A 13,484-nucleotide genomic window follows, 5' to 3' on the forward strand; every position below is an offset into this window, starting at 1 on the left:
CATTCCCATCAGCTGAGCCCGTGGACACCGGGGTCTCCAGGGAAGGGTCAGGCCCTGGGTCAGGCACAAGGGATGCCCCCACTCCTTCCTGCGCTGGGCAAATGGTCAAGGGAGTGTGTTCCTTTTCGAAGATCCTGAAAACAGGCCTCAGAGGCCCAGAGAAGCGGGTGTGTGGGAAGGTGAAGATGTGAGACCCGTCGAGGGCATTGTAGAACGAGACCTCCCCCAGCTCACAGTCCAGGAAAACCCCCACCTTTTCAGGGGTGTGGACAATGGTCAGTTTGGTCCGGGGATATGTGAGAGCTCGGTAGTAACTCCCAGGATATCGCCCCAGGACCCAGAACCCATTCTCTGGGTTAATTTTAACCCAGTTTTTTCTCTCCACATTCTCCCTGCACACCCCTACTTGCCACTGTGCCCTGTTCCCCACCCCCACCTCCCAGAAGTGTCTCCCTGACGTGAAGCTCTCCGAGCCCAGCACACAGAGATTCCCCTGAAATCTCTCGGGGTTTTCTGGCAGGTTCTGCCTTCTGTCTGCCTGCTGCAGTCTCCTCTTGTCCTCAGAAACCAGGAGGTTGGGGTGCGCAGAGTCTGGATCCAGAAACACATCCTCTGCAGGGGGTCAGAGGGCGGGGGGTCAGCCATGGTGCCTGGACCTCAGAGCCTCAGCCTTCAAGACCAGGCTCTGGGCCGGAGGCCACACTCCAGCGAGTGGGGGCCCCGACCTGCCCTGAAGGGGTCCATCAGCAAAGCCAAGGAACCACAGCGGTCGGTCGTGCCCTCACTGAGCAGCCTCCTGCCGTCCCTCCTAGTCCCTTCCTGCAGGACCTGGGTCAGCCTGAGCCTGGTCAGGTCCCCTTCCCCCTCCCTGCAGCCCCGCCCCTCCTGCCTCTGCCTCCCACAGAGACCTGTGGGCCCCAGGACAGCCTCTATCCCTGGTCCTTGGTCTCTTGGCAGCAGGTGGGCACACCTTTGAGACCTCAACCTCAGGTCACCCACCAGAACTGTCCCAGTCAACAGCTGGAGAGGAAAGAGGGAGCAGGGGCTCTCGGGGGTTGTCCTGGGGACACAGAGGGACCCACTCACCAGGCTGGAAGAGGGCCGTCTTCCACGCTGGAAGGAAGGAGACACAGACAAGGAAAGGTCATTCTCTCTGTCCGTCCCCACCCACTGTCCTCACTGAGCCTCTTCTCTCTCCTCTCCTCAGTCCCCCCAACGTCCACTCCCCTCATCTGCAGCTCTGTGGGCCAGGCTGAACCCTCTCCCAGTGGTGGGCTTCCCCCCATCACGCTGGGGCCGTGGGGACACGACCAGGCTGTGCCGGGTGTGGGCGTGGGTGTCAGCAGGGTGAGGGCACACTGGGTCTGGAAGGTCCTCTCTGAGTGACCAGACAGGAGGGGGTGGTGCAGACACAGAGAATGAGCCTCTGAGCCGGACGGGATGGCCCCTCCCCCAGCAGGAAAGGCTGCAGGTGCTTCCCCCACAGGAGCCTGGAAACCAGAGAGCCTCAGGCTCACTCACCTGCATAGGCCTGAGAGGGCTCCTCACCTGCAATGGAGACAGACAGTCACCTGAACTGTCCTTTCTGAGTTGGTTCTTTCCTCTCCCTTGTGCCCCCCCCCCCCGTCATCTCCTTGTGTGCCCCCCGCCCCCCCACCTCCCCCTCTGCCTGGTCCCTCCCCGGCGCCCCCTCCTCTTTCCATCAGCTGCAGCTCAGGACCCCCAGGCGGCCTGCACGGGCTGTCCCAGGGTCACCGCACAGCTGTCCTGTCCACGTCTGTGCAGGAGGCACCGCTTATACAGTTTGTTTTCTAAAGTTTGTTTGCCTTCTATCATCCATAGCCAGAAAATAAAAATTGGAAAATTGCAGAAACAAACAATTCAGAACTTTTAAATTGCACATCAGTCTGAGCAGCGTGAGGTGGTCCCCTGCTGTCTGCTCCTGCCTGCCCCCTCACAAATCCCCCCGAATCCAGCACGTCCATCCTGGGGATCCTCCCCCCCTTAGTCACTGAAGAGCGTCTCTGTGTCAGATGGACGCTTCAGTATCACAGCGCTGGTGTTCAGTCACCCATGTTTTACTTAATAACACCTCCAACCTTCAAGAACAGCGATGCTGCAGTGATGCTGTGCCAATGAGAAGCCTTCTTTATGTGAACAGGAAAAACCTCGTGTGTTCAGTGCTTGGTGCTACCTGTGGTGTTGGACCACATCGCCCTGGGATGAGGGGTGACCACTTTACTCCAGGACCTGGGTGCACCTGGGCATAGGGTCGCCCTGGGCACACGTGTGTGTACCTGTGTGCTGGAATCCATCCACCTCAATCTGTATGATTTCCTGACCACTTCCAGAAACAATTGGACAACTTAATGGGAAAAATTCAGGTACTATTTTTTCAGCAGTAACGGTAAGTCTGTGACAACTCACACGGCCACTCCTGTGTTTAAGGGACATGTTTCTTACCTTCTGTTTTTCTTCCTGGTTGTCTACAGAGTGTGAGAATCAACCAGGGAGGGAAGGACTCCCACACTGAGTCACCTCCCCCTCCCCCTTTCCTTTTCAGGGTTGCCGGGTGTCCCGGCTCGAGCGCCCCCTGATGGAGAGACACCGCAGCCCCTTCCCCACTCAGACAGACCCCTGCCTGGTCCCCACACCAGCGTCCTCCTCCTTCCCCTGGGCGGTTAGGGGGGAGGGAAGGGGCTGAATTATCGGAGCAGAGAGGCTGAGATGCGGGTCCGGGGCACTCACGTGGTCTGTACTGGCTTTTTTTCCACCCTGCAGGGAACAAGAGGAGGCCTTGGTGACCTGTGTCCCCAGGGTCCGCAGGACGCGCGGGGCTGGGGATCGGGACTTACTGAGTTCGTCCTGCAGCCTTTCTGAAAATAAGCAGGAAAAAGAAAGTCCTCAGAGGAGGACCCAGGGGAGTTTCCGCGCGCTGGGTGCCGGCTGCGGTGGGGAGGTGGCGCCCTCCTGCGGCGGGGTCTCACCGTTGTTGCTTTGCTCCCTCGTCTTCTCCTGCCGCAGAACCTCGGTCTTCCTCTGCTGTCTCCAAAGGAAACTCCCTGCCCCCGCCAGGGTCACCAGCAGAACCAGCAGGGTCACCGCGAAGGCCACCACCCAGGGCTGCGCGCTCCGGAAGAAGGGCCCTGCGAAGGGTGAGCCTCAGCCGCTGAGTGACCATTGTCTTCCCGAAGTGCCCAGACCCCTCACCGCCACACAGTGGTGCTGTCCGGAACGGTCGGACTGTCTCATGGGAACAGTTCAAACACCAACAAGGCGTGCGGAATCGTTGAAATCTCTGTCCACTCCCTCCGCCCCGCACTGACTAGCTTCTGGTTAGAATCTTACTCTGGTGATTAAGAACCTGAACTTCGGGGCTGGAGGGCCAGCCTTCAAATTCAGGATCTCCTGCCTGACTAGCTCTGTGACCTTGAACTAATGACCCAACCATTCCTTCCTGGGGTCCTGTTCAGTAAGAGGATTAAATTAATGCTTATATAGTGCCTGACACACAGCGAGTGCCATGCAAGTGTTTGTTAAATTTTAAAAATATAAATAGATTTTTATGTTTTTTTCTTGTTCATACCACGTATCAGTCTATACTGGTTGAGCTGCAGGTTTCCTCTGCTCCCCTGGGTCTGGGCGACCTTCCCGCCTCAGCACAGGGGGCAGGTCTGTGTCTGCTCTCACAGGGCAGCGCCCCCTGCACACACGGCCCCTCGGGGGCGCTTGCACCATCTCTGACTCTTTGTTGTTACAGTTATGGTGCAGGAAATAACCTTTTATGTGGGTCATTACACAGTAATGGAAGCTGATCTGTCAGATAAATTCTCAGAAGTGGTAATTTGGATCAATAAATAAATAGTTTAGATAAAGATAACTCTATTGCCCCCTGCCTAAAGATGTCTATTGCCCCAGTAGACATTATACCAAATAGCACCCAAAATATACAAAATTTTAGCAACAAAACATCTAAGGGTGGCTGCCTCCCCACAGTCGCCCCATCAGGGGGCATTATCAAGCACCTTCTTTTTTCGTTTGTTGCTAATCTCATGGGTGGAAATCATCTCCCTACTCAGTGAGATTGGTATGCTTTCATAAGTTATTTACTTTTCTGTGAACTGATAAAAATAAAAATAAAAAATAAAAAAGAATTCAGTGTATTTCATTGATTATGCTATTACTGTTTTCCCAATGTCCCCCCCCCCTTTTATCTCCACTCTGCCCTGCACCCCCCAACCCTCCAGCATTCCCTCCCTTAGTTTATGTTCATGGGTTGTACACATAAATCCTTTGACTTCTGTTTCCTATACCATTCTTAACCTTTCCTCATCTACTTTATGCCTACCAATTATGCTTCTTATTCTCTGTACCTATCCCCACATTCTTCCCCTCCCCCTCACCACTAAAACCCTCCATGTGATCTCCATTTCTCTAATTCTGTTCCTGTTCTAGTTGTTTGCTTAGTTTTTGTTTTCATTTTTTTAGGTTCAGTTGTTGACAGTTTTAAGTTTGTTGTCATTTTACTGTTCATAGTTTTTTGATCTTCTTCCATTTCCTAGATAAGTCCCTTTAACATTTCATATAACAAGGGCTTGGTGATGATGAACTCCTTTAATTTTACCTTACCTGGGAAGCACTTTATCTGCCCTTCCATTCTAAATGAGAGCTTTGCTGGATAGAGTCATCTTGGATGTAGGTCCTTGCCTTTCATGACTTTGAATTCTTCTTTCCACCCCTTCTTGACTGCAAGCTCTCTTTTGAGAAATCAGCTGACAGTCTTATGGGAACTCCTTGGTGGGTAACTGTCTCCTTCTCTCTTGGTGCTGTTAAGATTCTCTCTTCATCTTTAATCTTGGGTAACTTAATGATGATGTGTCTTGGTGTGTTCCTCTTTGGGTCCAACTTCTTTTGGACTCTCTAGCCTTCCTGGAAGTCTATTTCCTTCACCAGATTGGGGAAGTTTTCCTTCATTATTTGTTCAAATAAGCATTCAATTTCCTACTCTTGTTCTTCTTCTGGCACCCCTATGATTCTGATGTTAGAGTGTTTAAAGTTGTCCCAGAGTTTCCTAAGACTTTCCTCATTTTTTTGAATTCTTGTTTCTTCATTCTGTTCTGGTTGGATGTTTATTTCTTCCTTTTGTTCCAAATCATTGATTTGAGTTCTGGTTTCCTTCCCATCACTGTTGGTTTCCTGAATTTTCTGCTTCATTTCATTTTGGGTAGCCTTCATGTGTTCCTTCATTTTTCAACTGAGCTCAATTAGTTCTGTGAGCAGCCTGATCACCAGTATTTTGAACTCTGCATCAGATAGGTTGGCTATCTCCTGGTCACTTAGCTCTTTTTCTGGAGCTTCGATCTGTTCTTTCATTTGGGACATATTTCTTTGTTTCAGTGAACCATTATGTTGTAAGGGGGTGGGGCCTTAGGTATTCACCTGGGCAGGGCAACCCTCTTTGCTGTGCTGTGGTGGCGCTGTCTGTGGGGCACGGGTCAGAGAGGGGAAATGTGGCTTGCTTGATCTGCTGCAGCCCCACTTTCCAATGAACTCTCTCCTGAGACCGGGACTTTCTCCCCCATGGCAACCCCCCCAACATAGTTTACAGCTAGCTTTGAGTCTTTAGTTTCCCGTTCAGGCAGCCCCGCCTCAGCTGCGCAACACCCCACCTTGCTGCAGGTCCTCTCTGCTTGGCTGTCCATCTCTGCCCTCCCACCCATCTGAGTGAATGTTTCTTTAACTCCTTGAGTGTCGGATTTCTGTGGAGCTTGATTTTCTAGCACCTCTGGTTGTTTAATGTTTTTAGATTGGCTGTTTATCCTTCTTTTGGTTGTGCTAGGAAGAGAAGACTTTCTACCTATGACTCCATCTTGGCCAGACCTATGATAATTCTTGTTTTTGAATATTTTCTAATGGGTTGTTTTATACATTATGGAAAATAGCTCTTCCTGTAAAATTTGATATTTTTTACATATTTTTAAATATTTACATACTACATGTTTTCTCCCCTTTTACCATGTCCTTGCTGATCTTGACCATATGTCCCCATTTCCCATTGTCCGTCACAGTTAGTGGCACACAGGAAGTGCTCAGGTGTCTGTGACATGAGTAGCTTCATGGGGAAGGAGCAGCAGGTCCCTGCTCTGTCCCTTCTGTTCCCTGCACAGACCCAGGTCAGCAGCAGACAACCACACCTTCCCCCAGGGGCACCACGGAGCCCAGGGCAATGGGCAGGGCACTCACCTGAGATGGAAACCGTGGCTGACTTCTCCTGGCTGAGCAGGGGGTTTCTGATGACACAGGAGACCCCCTCCCCAGAGCTGTCCTCCAGGATCACAGAGGCTGAGGCTGCATAAAGGCCCTGGGGGTCTGCAGCTTCAGGTGCTGCCTCAGCAGACAAGCTGTGTCCCCTGGTGTCTCTCCACTTGATCTGGGGCTGCGGGTACCAGCCGGCAGACGTGCACTCCAGACGGATCCCTCCAGCCTCGTAGCCCTTCATTTCAACGTGGGGATCAGAGCCCAGTGCTGGGGAGGAAAAGTGAGTCTGAATCCTGGGGAGCCCTCTGCACTGGTGGGGGTCTCCACAGCAGGGAGGGGCACACCCACCCTGGATGAGCCCAGCAGGGATTCACAGGAGCTGTCCCCAGAGTGTGCTGTGCAGGAGAGACTGACCCACAGTGTGACCCCTGCCTGACCACCGCTGGACCCTCGTGCTGGATCCAGGGGGATCTGAGCCAGAACAGAGTTTGTTTCTCCTAATTCCCCTTAGAGATTGCTGGACCCTCCCTTCCCCATGGCCCAGACATGCTGGTTCCTGGAACAACCCCTCACCCCACGCTGGGCAACCATGTAAATGTATCCCCCTTAGCTGAAGCAGGTCGCACCCCAGTGCCTCAATTCATTCTGCCTGTCCTGTTTAAGCTTTGCCCTGCCGTGTGGAGGAAAAGACATGAACCTTGTCTTCCTGATGCCCAAGCAGTGGGTTATATGCTAGGGCCCTCGGAAAACTCTGATGTATTAAGGATGGGGTTATCAACCTCTTTTTTCAGCAAAGGAAGTTTTTATAATTTGGTGGTAGAGAGGGGATAACTTTTCCACAGAAGAGAGTTAACTCAGGGACAGGAACAGTGAAGTTGTGATTACCTGTCCTTGAACCCCAAAATACAAGACAAGGTGGTAGAAGCCTATTGAAGAATAGAGTCATGTATGGAAGACCAGCTTCAAAACCTGCATTCTCCAGAAGGAACTATAGCTAGCTCTGGCCCTTCAGGGACAAAGCCAGGACCCTCCACAGTCTGTCCCCTGCCGGGCTCCCCAGGGACCCACCAGGCAGAAGCCACAGGGCAGGGCTGAGTCCTGAGAAGGTGAAGTGCAGCCCTGACACCCGGACACGAGCACTTTCATGGGGCAGCACCTCAGACAAGGTCACTTTGTCACTGGGACAGGTCAGGACAAAGCCAAGACCACTCAGCAGTCAGTCTGAGCACAGAGGAAGCAGGAACAGTGTGCAGACCACAGCAGTGACCTCCCTCCCTGTCCTGGCTGGGAGTGACCCATGACACCCCTGCACCTTCCTGACAGCATCCAGCCCAGAGCAGAGCCCTGCTTCCACATCCCCCCAAGTCCCCTGACAGCCCAGGGGTCACACCCAGTCCTCCCTGACACCCCCTCTCCGAGACACCCCGGTTTCCTCCCCTGTGCATCCCCCCTCCCTGCTCCAGGGATGGACACACCCTGTTCAACTGCACGTGTGTCCCGGGGCCTTTGGTTGGAGGGTGTGGGCACCGCAGGTGCTGTCCCTGCAGCTCAGCCCCCTGGACCCACAGCAGCGGGCACCTGGGGTCCCACGGCCACTATCTGGGACACACTGAACCCAAACACCTGTGTGGCCCTCACTGTGGGGGGGCAGTCTCCTCCTCCTTCCCGTCCCCGACCTCCACTTCCCTGCTGAGACCTGGTGGGCAGTGTGAGGGACTCTTTACTGGATGCAGGAGTAGCCCTTCCTGGGGGACGACCTGGGTCTGTCACGGGCCTCAGAGAAGCAGGGAGGGAGGCAGGGGGGCAGGTGCTGGTGGGGAGCCGAGAGTGCTCTCAGGTGGGCCTGGAGCCTCTGCTCCTGACCCCACAGGAAACAAGCTCAGATCAAACCTGAGGCTCACCTGCAACCTTCAGCTCCACCAGGGCTTTTGCATAGAAGTCTCCATCTTGGAAATAACACAGGTAGGTTCCTCTGTCAGAGGCTCTGACGTCTCGAATCCGGAGAGCAGCCTTCCCCACAGTGATGTCCTCTCCTAAAATCGAAGTTCTCCCTCGATACTCTGCTGCCGGCGTGTCCTCCTGCCCGTGTGCGTACGTGTGCACGACCTGCCTGGGGCTGGATCGCTCCCACATCAGCTCCATGGTCTCAGCGCTCATCTCCGGGAACAGGTGACAGGGCAGCTCAGCGTCTTCACCCACCATGGCCACGATGGGATCGGGGGGTCCAACCACAGCAAACTGAGCTGGTCATCAGAAGGGGGGGCTCCGTCAGAGGGAGCTGGGGCCCGAGGGCCAGGGGGTGCCCCAGCAGGGAGGGCGAGGGGAGAGACACCTAGACAGGAACTCAGTCCTCACACAGGTGCGTCTGGACGGTCTTGCAGGGGTTGGGGAGCCCAGGGGTCTGACTGGGCCCCAAGGTAAAGGTTCAGGTGCACGAACGCAGAGCAGGTCCTACCTGAGCAGGGGCTGAGCAGCTGGACCACGGCAAGGCAGACAGGGAGGGCAGGCAGACGGGGGATCAGGCACCTCACCATCCTTCCCTGCTGGGCAGAGAGAGACACCAACAGGGGCTGGGGAGCAGTGACGACCTGGTAAAAGGTGGAGGATTCCACATGGAGCCGCTGCCTCTCCAGGGCTGACAGGGGGTGTGCAAACGCAATGACTGCTGACCCAGAGTCTCCTCTGCAGATGTCCACTGGGGATTTTCTTCACCTTGGATCCCAAGAGGGAAATCACCCATAAAGTAGGGAATGGTAATGGATGTACCTTAACCCTCTCCATCAGGAAGTGTGGGGCTCTCCTGTGGGAACGAACTCAGAATCCCCCCCTCACCCACACTTCCTGCCACAGCCAGGTGGGCGCCCCCAGCATCACCCTCTGAGGAAGGCAGGCCCCTCTCCTCTGAGTCCCCGGTCCCACTGCTGCCCCCTGCAGGCCGTGCTCGGCACAGCAGAAAGGACCTCCTGACCCCTCACCTCGCTGCTACTCAGCCGGATCTTTATGCTCTGGGAGATCTGCTGACCTTCTACTAGTTATCTGAGCAGACTGCGTTGCTTGCACTTTGTCCTCAAAAGGAGAACTCTCAGCATCCGCTTCTCGTGTCTTTGTTGTGTATTTTTTTCCTTCCCATTTCAGTCGTTACAAAAGCCCCTGCCTGTGTCCAATTGTTCAGACGTTCTTTGAGCTGAGACCCCATATTCTCGAGCCGCGGGCTCTTGCATGGACCTACTTTCCTCCCACCAGTCCCTGTCTCTCAGTTATTGGCTTTCAAGTGGCAGGAAGTCACACCTGGGTTTGGTGTCAACTTCTCTTCTGGAATCTCCTAGAACACGTTCCCAGTTTCCACAGACGAGCAGGAGAGACTGTGAGGGTCCTTGCCCCTCTCTGACCACAGGAAGTTCCCAGGGACGGGCAGGTGTCCAGCTCCCTGGTTCCCGTTGTCTCCCTCCCACAGGTGTCCCAGTGCAGACCTTACCTGCCCTGCTCCACGCTCCACCTGCGGGCTCAGCCACTTCTCAGCCTCTCTCCTAAGGGACCCTGGGGCCCTGGCTCTCACCAACTGCCCCGCAATTACCCTTTCTTCTCCAGCTGAAGATCCCAGAGCTCAGGCACTGGGACGTTCTCCATTAGAGCTGAGTCTCCGACCAGGAAGGAGGGTGGGGACAAAGACAGCTTCCTCTCTGCCAGACACAGGGCAAAGTCCCTGTGTGAAGACATTCCTTTGATTGGCTTGAAGCCGTATGTTTCATCAGTTGCTGGGCAGAGACCAGAAGGAAAAATTGGCCTGAACTGGGACCCCGTGTTGGATGGGGCAGTGCAGACCAGCTCCAGCCCTGACTCCCACCCTCTGTGTGTCTGTCTCTGTGCTCACTTGTGTGAATCAGTCCTGGGTGTGAGTGTGTGTGAGCAGTACCTCACTGTACACACCCGCTTCATGTCACTTGTGTCACAGTGTGTTCAGCAGAGGAACCAGGACAGAGCATCAGAGGGCAGTGTGGGAGCAGAGGAGGGTGCAGGACTCACAGGGTCACTGAGGTCGTTGGCTAACGACTTTGACAGCAGAGCCCCGTGCAGGAGTGACAGAGAGAGGGCAGGCCCCTGCCATCTGTCCTGGCCCCTGTGACACTCAGGTCTCAGATCCACTCCCAGGCAGCACCGTGTTCAGGTTCCCCCGGGCGGTGCTGTCAGGGGCCGATGGGCAGGTTCCAGGTTTTCCAGAGAAGGTTCATGGGGGCGTTGCTGAGAAGGTCCATCCACCCTCTGCCCCTCATCTGAGCTGCACCTGGGTTTCAGGTGTGCTCACTTCCCTCTGCTGCAGGGTCTGTGTTCTCTGAGGTTGGATGGGAGAGGATGTGAGTGTGTCTGTCAGGGGACTTGGGGACCAGCAGGGTCTACCTGTGGCCTGGGGCCTCCAGAGACACTGTGTTTAGGTCTCAAGGCTGTGAGTTGAGCTCCCAGGGCCTGAGTGTGACTGTGGCTGATGGACTGAGATGCATTCCATGGTGTGAATGTGGGTTCTGGGGTGGAGGTGGCTGCTCCCTTGTGCCCCATCTGTTCCCTGCTGCTTCTCAGCAGTTTGGGAGAGACAGGTACCACACTGTGCCCATCACCTTGTTGATGGGAGTGGTTTGGGCCGATGGTTTGCAGGCGAAAGTTGTTGGCTTGTGTTTCTCCAGAGAGGCTCACACTCAGGGAAACATTGCAGCCGTCCCTGCAGGGACCAGGGTACACTGACACAGAGAAGCAGCCAATGTCCACCCTAGACGTGAGCCTCCAGCTGAGGATTTCTGGGCAGGAGGTCTTGCATCTCTAGGAGTTTCCCAGGAACTCCAGTCCTGATGCGCTTCTCCTCCAGACCTGTATGTGGTGCTGGGAGGCAAATGGGAAATGGGATGGAACATCACACGTGAAAAGTCCATTTTCATCAGATAAACCCTGCGTTCAGATGATCTCTTCCGCTCTGCGTGTGTGTGTGCTGGGTATTGTTCGTCCTCAGTAGGATGCCCTCCAGCAATGCTCGTCTCACTTCGGGGCGCCCACGAAGGCTATCCAGTGCAGGAAGGTGGCAGCACATGCCTCTCAGTCCGAGTTCTGTGTGTTTCCAAAGTGGGCTGCGCCCGAGGCCTTGACTCCAGGACGTCCAGTCGGCGCTGGGAACTCAGTGTCAACCCCAGGGAGCGCTGACCTTTGATCCCATCTGCAGGCAAGGCCCTAGTCTATTTCCCAGTTGCACAGTTCAAGGAAAGGGTTAGTGAGAGAGGCAGGTGCCCAAGCCTCTGGTGCATTCAGACCAGGAAAAAAGAGAGATAAGAGACAGACAGAAATTGCCATCACTATTTCCCCGCAAATGCACTTGATCCATTCTGGTACATTGCATCTGGGATCTGTTATTTCATCTGTGGGATGAAGTGCTGTCTCCTCACTTCACTAGACTTCAGGGAAAGCCCGCAGTTGGAAACGCATTTTCCGGCGCAGGGGCCTCTTCTCACCCCTGGGGCCCTTCAACCACTTGAAGCCGGGAGTTCACCCTGTCTCCGACACCCTCCTTGGGGTGGGGCAGCAGGAGCGCTTCCTCCTGCCCTTCCTCCCCCACCGTCGTGCTCAGCAAGACGAGTCAGCTGCTGGGATCCACAGACCTGCCCCAGTGGACTCCGAACTAATCAGTGGCGAGGAGTTTCCGTCATTAGAGAAACTAGTAATAATAATGGTGCGAACCTTTACTCTGCACTGGCTGCATGTGACTAGACACCTTTCTAATGCAATCGTGCCTCAGAGCGCACGCCGAACCTCTCGGGGGATTCTCTGTGGACATTTCTTTGTCTCAGTCGTGGGTCGGCAGGGCTCCGGGCGCACCTGCTCCGGCGGTCTCGCTTGGGCCTGACTGATGGACTTGGGCTCCAGGCTGCAAGCCGGACCGATCAGCCCTCCGGGTCTCTCCTTTCGGAGGCCGAAAGCTGCAGAACTCCAGCTCTGTCTCTATCCCGTCTTCCCCTCCCCCTGCGTCCGATCATTGCCCTTCCCCTTCTCCCTCTTCCTCTACCTTCTCAGAGGGGGATCTTGAGGCTCCTCCGCCCCCTGGTGGCCACGGCGCTTCACTGCAGGCGCAGTGTGTTGACGTCCTGCCACTAACGGCGCAGGCCCTGCAGGTGGCGCTGCTCCGGGAGGACCGTCTGTCCGCGGGAACGCGGCGCCTCCAGGCCTGCGGGGCTCTGCTCTGCTTGTCCAAGGGAGAGAACTTGGACACTCAAAAACTCACCTTCGTTCTGAAACCTAACAACGCCCTTGTTTCCCTCCACGTTAATGCTGTCAGAGCCCCTTAGCTGGGCCGGAGGCGGAGCACAGAGCTTTTCTGGTGCAGACGGACAAGTATCTGGTTGACATTGCCCCGCCCGCCCTCCCCCATCGGTGAGGACGTCTCCCTACGAACCATACGCCCGCGAACACGCCGAACAGCGGCCCGTGGCCCCCAGGTCTGGGGGTCCCCTCGGGGCGGCTGAAACAGCAGAGCCTCGCGGTGCCCGTTCCCGCGGCTGGACGCCTGAGCTCCGGTCCCGGCGGGTCAGTTCCAGCCCCTGCCCCGGTTCAGGCGACGGTGGAGGGTGGGGGTGGGGGTGGGGTGCCCGCAGTCTTTGGCGGTTCCAGGCCTGTGGAAGCTTCACGCTGTCTCCGCCTGGTTCCCACGGGGCTTCCCCGAGACACGTGTCTCCCTCCCGTTTCCCGTGGAGACAGAAGCGGGTCAGTCCCGTGTTCGGGCCAAAAGCACGGACGACAGAAGCTCCACTTGCGTGTCTGCGGGAAGGCCCTCCGCTGATTTGCCTGCGCGCTGACGCCATCTCCTCTGACGGCCTCTCCTCCGAGCTCCTTCATTCCGTGTTTCACCCGCACACCGCGAGGGGCAGGGAAGGACCCCCGTTACTTACTGAGGGCGGCAGGGGTGGGAGCCCGGGCTCCCCACCACACCCTGCGGGGTCAGACCGTGTTACTGGGGAAACAATACACAGTTTGGTCACTGAAGAGAAGGTCGGGAGTGGAGGATGTGGCCGTACTCCGCAGCCCTCCTGCTGGTGCTGTTTTCTCCCTGGGGACACAGGGAACCCACAAACCACTCGGGGGCAAGTCACAGCTGCAGGGAACGGAAATGTCGGCCCCCGCAGACAAGGCTTCCCCGGGGCGCGGCCGGCCGATCCGTCGGAACCAGGCGGAATACAAGGTTCCACCTGCTGCGT

General features: G+C 55.8%; 1 protein-coding gene across 1 annotated transcript; it reads right to left on the minus strand.

The window, feature by feature from the left end:
* Positions 1 to 13: 13 nt before the first annotated feature.
* LOC123825936 (butyrophilin subfamily 3 member A3-like) lies at positions 14 to 12,703 on the minus strand (the record flags this gene model as incomplete). Its single annotated transcript, XM_045849572.1, has 10 exons — positions 12,686 to 12,703; positions 8,714 to 8,846; positions 8,160 to 8,501; positions 6,244 to 6,525; positions 2,988 to 3,146; positions 2,856 to 2,876; positions 2,749 to 2,775; positions 1,522 to 1,548; positions 1,087 to 1,113; positions 14 to 612 (listed from the first exon to the last, which is right to left on the minus strand). Coding segments are annotated over exons 1-10 (1,620 nt in total), but the record flags the coding sequence as incomplete, so codon positions are not given.
* Between the last annotated feature and the right edge of the window lie 781 nt (positions 12,704 to 13,484).

Source organism: Phyllostomus hastatus, unplaced genomic scaffold (assembly GCF_019186645.2).
Source record: "Phyllostomus hastatus isolate PE091 unplaced genomic scaffold, TTU_PhHast_1.1 phas_contig_772, whole genome shotgun sequence".
NCBI classification, from domain to species: domain Eukaryota; kingdom Metazoa; phylum Chordata; class Mammalia; order Chiroptera; family Phyllostomidae; genus Phyllostomus; species Phyllostomus hastatus.